This window comes from Gavialis gangeticus, unplaced genomic scaffold (genome assembly GCF_001723915.1).
Source record: "Gavialis gangeticus isolate Ggan-Ray unplaced genomic scaffold, GavGan_comp1, whole genome shotgun sequence".
NCBI classification, from domain to species: domain Eukaryota; kingdom Metazoa; phylum Chordata; order Crocodylia; family Gavialidae; genus Gavialis; species Gavialis gangeticus.
The window spans coordinates 56990149-56994786 of record NW_017729025.1 but is presented as its reverse complement, the minus strand read 5'-3'; the positions used below and the strand labels follow the sequence as shown (position 1 = coordinate 56994786).

The following is a 4638-nucleotide window of genomic DNA, read 5'->3' as shown; positions in this document are numbered from 1 at the left end:
TTCTTGAAGATGGGGACCACATTTGCTACCTTCCAATCATCTGGCACCTGGCCCAAGCACCACGATTGCTCATAGAGCCGTGCCAGGGGCCCTGCAATAACCCCAGCTAGCTCCCTCAACACCCTGGGGTGGAGATCATCTGGACCCGCTGACTTGAACACGTCCAGCCCCTCCAGAAGCTCTCTAACCCGGTCCTCCCCAACCTGAGGTCTGAAGGCGATCCCCTCAAGTCCGGCTTCTATCACAGCAGGGAAGTCCCTAATATAATGCACAGTAAAATAGGCTACTGTGTATTAAGTGGCACCTAAAAAAATATGAGCTTGTGCTACTGCACATTAAGGCAGCCTAATGCACATTTAGTACCTTACATTGGAGGTACTAAATTTAATGCGCATTAGAAAAAGTGCATTAATGCACGTGTAGTCAGATGCGCCCTCTGTCTACTTTTACAGAAACCAAAGGGAATTCCCAAATGGGACAAATTATGAACACAGTACATTTACTTATGGAAAACTTCTGTTGACTGAAATGGAGCAGGATTTTGTTCTTAAGTACTAGACCTGAATGAACCACTTGCTAATGCTGAGCTTTATGCACAGGTCCCTAGAATTGTTATTAAAGACTCAGTGGCTTGTTGAAGATTTCATTATTTGGTAGTTATAGATTAATATCACACAACTGCTTGTGCACAATGGTGTTTGATATTTCTTTTTCTAGCACAAGGGCTATCATTTCAAGAAGCTGCATTGAGCATTGTAGAGGCCATGATTTAAGAGCTTCCTCCTATCCATCCTCAAGCACAATCCAACTTTCATTACAGAAGCCCCAAAGATGATGAAAAGAAGAAATAAGAATGCTTTCTTTAGTAAATATTTTAGCTGTTTCTGTCATTCATTACTATTCATCCTAGTAACAAACTGACTGGGTAGGTCTGTATGGAACAGGGGTAAAGTGTCAGAAAGGATAGGTGGTCCAGTAACCTTAAGGATTGGGAGATCTACTTTCAAGTCCTCACTCCACTCAGCAGCATCTCAGTGCTACAGTTTCCAATCTGTGAAATGGAGATAACTCCATACCCCAATACACAACTCTGCACAGAGTCCTCTTTAACTTCAGAGAGGTTCCTGCAATTATAGGTGACTCCTCACATGGAACCAAGTGGAGGATCCCTCTTTGGTAACACATAGATTAGCAGGGAAAGAATCCATCCCACTTCACCAGAACCCTGCAGGTTCTGCTCTTTTAATAACATCTGACTTTTATCATTCAAATGAGCACATATGAGCTGGCGTAATTACTGGGAAGTTTAATGAGGTGCTGTGGTATTTTATTAAACCAACTCAGTTGGAAAAATTCTTCTTTGCAAGCTTTCAGGTACACTTTTCAGGCAGACACTTCCTCTGCCTGAAAAAGGGTATTTGTACCCAAAACTTGCAAAGAAGAATGTTTCCATTCGAATTGACCTAATAAAAGATACGTGGTATTTTTAAGCCACTCGGAAGCTGACTGCACCATCGTTCACCTTTAGTAATCCTCCTCCTAGGCAGTCCCAATGTGACTCGACAGTACCATGTTTCTGGGGCCAGTGCGCCCATGCAGCGCGTGGGCGGTGCGGCGCGGCAAAGCTGCCGGACAGCCCTGGCTGCGTTCCCCTCCCCACGCGCTGCTGCGCTGCAGGACGCGGGGTTCAGAGCTCGCGCGGCAGCCGCGTTGCGGGAGGATTCCCGCACGTCAGGCTGCCCTGCCCGCAGCCCCCCGCACGGCAGAAAGCGCGGGCCGGCGGGGAGCACCCGGCACCAAGCAGCGGCACCTCCCCCGCGGCCCGACCCGGCTCAGCTCGGCAACCCGGCCCCAGCCCCGGCAGGGGGAGATCGCCGGTACGACCACAGAGCGACCGCGGCGGGCGCAGCAGCGGCAGCCCCAAGCGCCGCCTCTCCCCCCGCCAGGGGGCGCCATCACCCTCGAGGCAGAGCTGGCGGGGCGGGGTGGACACACCTACACGTTATCTTCACTTTGCGAGTCGCGGTTGAGTGACATCACCGAGCGCGCCCGCCGCTGGTGGCTAGGGTGGTGTTTGCTATTGCTCGGTGAGTCGCGGGTTGGTGACGTCACTGAGCGCGCTCGCCGCGGCGGGCATGGAAGCGGGGATGGAGGAGTTGATGCCGCGGCTGCTGCCCGTGGGGGACTGCGAGCTCGCTGAGGACTTCGACCCCACCGCACCCCCGCGGACGCCGCAGGAGTATCTCAAGCGGGTGCAGTAAGTGGGGGCGGGGAGCAGGAGCCACCCCCCGCTCTGGGACCCTGCGGGCGCGCAGCGGAGCGGCCGGAGACAAGGCCGCCAGTCCCACTGCGCGGGCTGGCGCCGCCCGACTCCGCTGGAAGCAGCTCCCGCCCGTGGAGCTCCCCCGAGCTCTGCAGCTGGGCTGGCTCGGAGGGACCCCATGGAAGACTGAAGCACCGGCCTGGCCACCGGGAGCCCTTTGCCCTGTCCCGCTGCTGCTAGTGTGCTGCGAGCTGTAGGACCCACTGGGGTCTTTGCTGCAAATCTCCTGAGATGGTGCTGCCCAGACATGCGGCTCAGAGCATCTCCATTTCACCCTGGTCACTGTCTCCTCTGGAGCCCCCAAGTCCCACTGTAGTGCCAATAACTGCTGAGTTTGATGCCAGTGAATGTAATGTCTCTTTCCTTGTTTAAGATTGTGACAATTTTTATTAACACCAACATAAATAGAAACATGCTTATGCACTTGGATGCACAGTCTTCCCCCCCATGACTCAGCACTGTTCATCTGTGTATGCCTGTAGTTTCTCTTAAGACTCTTTGACCCCGTGCTACAAATCATGGCCTGTTTCCCCCAACAGTGTTATGTTGTAATTGAGTAACATGAGAGCATTTGGAATCTTTATCCAGTTTACTTTAATCAGAAGGATTAAAATGCAATCTTGCTAGCTGTATATGTCAACAGGTAATAGCCTTCACTGCTGCCTCAGAAGGAAAGGTGGTCCTGTGGCTAAGGCAGAGACCTAGGAGTTAGGGATTCTGGATTCTGTTGACTGCCACAGCTTGGCTCATTTAAAGCAAATTAACCTCTGCTCTCATTTTCTCTCTATAAAATGAGGATATATATCTACTGTGGTCTAAATAGTAAGCTTAAAAAATGCCTCCATTTGTTTGTTTTTGTTAAAACCTTGCTGCATACCCTCTCCTAGAAACAGTCTCTCTTTTCATTTTTTTAATAATTCTCATACACAAATTAATTGTGCAAGTACCTCATATTTTAATCTGGTCCCTATGCAAATATTACAGATATTTGCAAACTAATTATGTAATTCTAAGGAATGCAGCAGAGAGGGATTACAAATGTTTTTTTTTTCTTTTTAGGATTGAAGCTTCACAATGCCCAGATGTTGTTGTGGCACAGATAGACCCCAAAAAGCTGAGAAAGAAGCAGACAGTGAATATTTCAGTAAGTTTGTAGAGATGTTCTTAAGAGACTTCTAGAAAACACAGACTAAAAAAATGAAATGAGAATCCTTGGATAGAAAAATATTTGCATTAAAATACCTGGATGTCTCAAGTAAATTTTAAAATATACTGTCCCTGTATCTTAAAAGAATTTGGAGAAGTAAATGGAATCTTCAGCCCTGCAGTCCAAATTCTGAATTGCTGGAAAAACTATTGTCTCTGTAAAACTCAGTTGTTCTAATGTATACCATATTTTCTTGATTCTAATCTGAGGGGTTACCCCACTTCATATGGGGGGAATCCCATTGTCTTAGAATTGAATACAAGGGCAGGGAGCAGGCAGCTGCAGGGGCCCAGACTTCAGCCCAGGGGTGGCCAGAATACAACCCATAGGCTGGATCTGGTCCACCACGCATATTATCCAGGTCGTGGTGGGTCCCTCAGACCCATCTGGCCGAGGTACAGGTGGCAGCCTAGGCTTTGGCACATGTGGATGGATGTGACATCACTGTTTCCTGGCAGCCTTGTTTGTGGTTGCTCTTTCTGGCTGCTACTGCCAATGTTGCCAATGCCTGGGCACCCTAGTCCATCCACCATGCACCCATCATTGGGGGATGCTGGGGCAGGTGGGGTATCCATTGACACTGGCCTGGGACCCCCATGGACAGGACGCTAGGCTGGGCGGATGGAATGGGGCTGTGGGCATGCAAGAAGCGGTGTCTAAGGCTGGGGTGGGTGGGGCCAAGATTGCAGGGCAGTAACAGCGCAGGGCTGAGGCCTAGGCAGAGCCATGATGTTGAGAGCAGATGGCGGCTCTGCCCCAGGACCTGGCCCTGTGCTGTCACCACCCTGCAGTCCCAGCCCCTCCTGCCCTCAGACACCATTTCCCACCTTTCATAGATTTCATAGACATTAGGGCTGGAAGGGACCTCGAAAGATCATTGAGTCCACCCCACCCCGCCTGAAGGGCAGGAAGTCAGCTGGGGTCATAGGATCCCAGCAAGATAAGCATCCAAATTTCTCTTGAAGGCATTCAATGGAGGTGCTTGAACCACCTCCAGTGGCAGGCTGTTCCAGACCTTGGGGGCTCGCACAGTAAAGAAATTCTTCCTCATGTCCAGCCTGAAATGGTCTTGCAGGAGTTTATAACCGTTCGACCTTGTCAGCCCTTG

General features: G+C 50.3%; 1 protein-coding gene across 1 annotated transcript in view; it reads left to right on the top strand.

Moving 5' to 3' along the window:
• The first annotated feature begins 2068 nt into the window (after positions 1-2068).
• GEMIN2 (gem nuclear organelle associated protein 2) overlaps positions 2069-4638 on the top strand; it is a 27623-nt gene continuing 25053 nt past the window's right edge. Inside the window, exons 1-2 of the mRNA XM_019518858.1 lie at positions 2069-2257; positions 3383-3467. Of these exons, the coding sequence (XP_019374403.1) occupies positions 2136-2257; positions 3383-3467 (207 nt within the window). The 5' untranslated portion in view covers positions 2069-2135. The remainder of the gene's footprint in view (positions 2258-3382; positions 3468-4638) is intronic.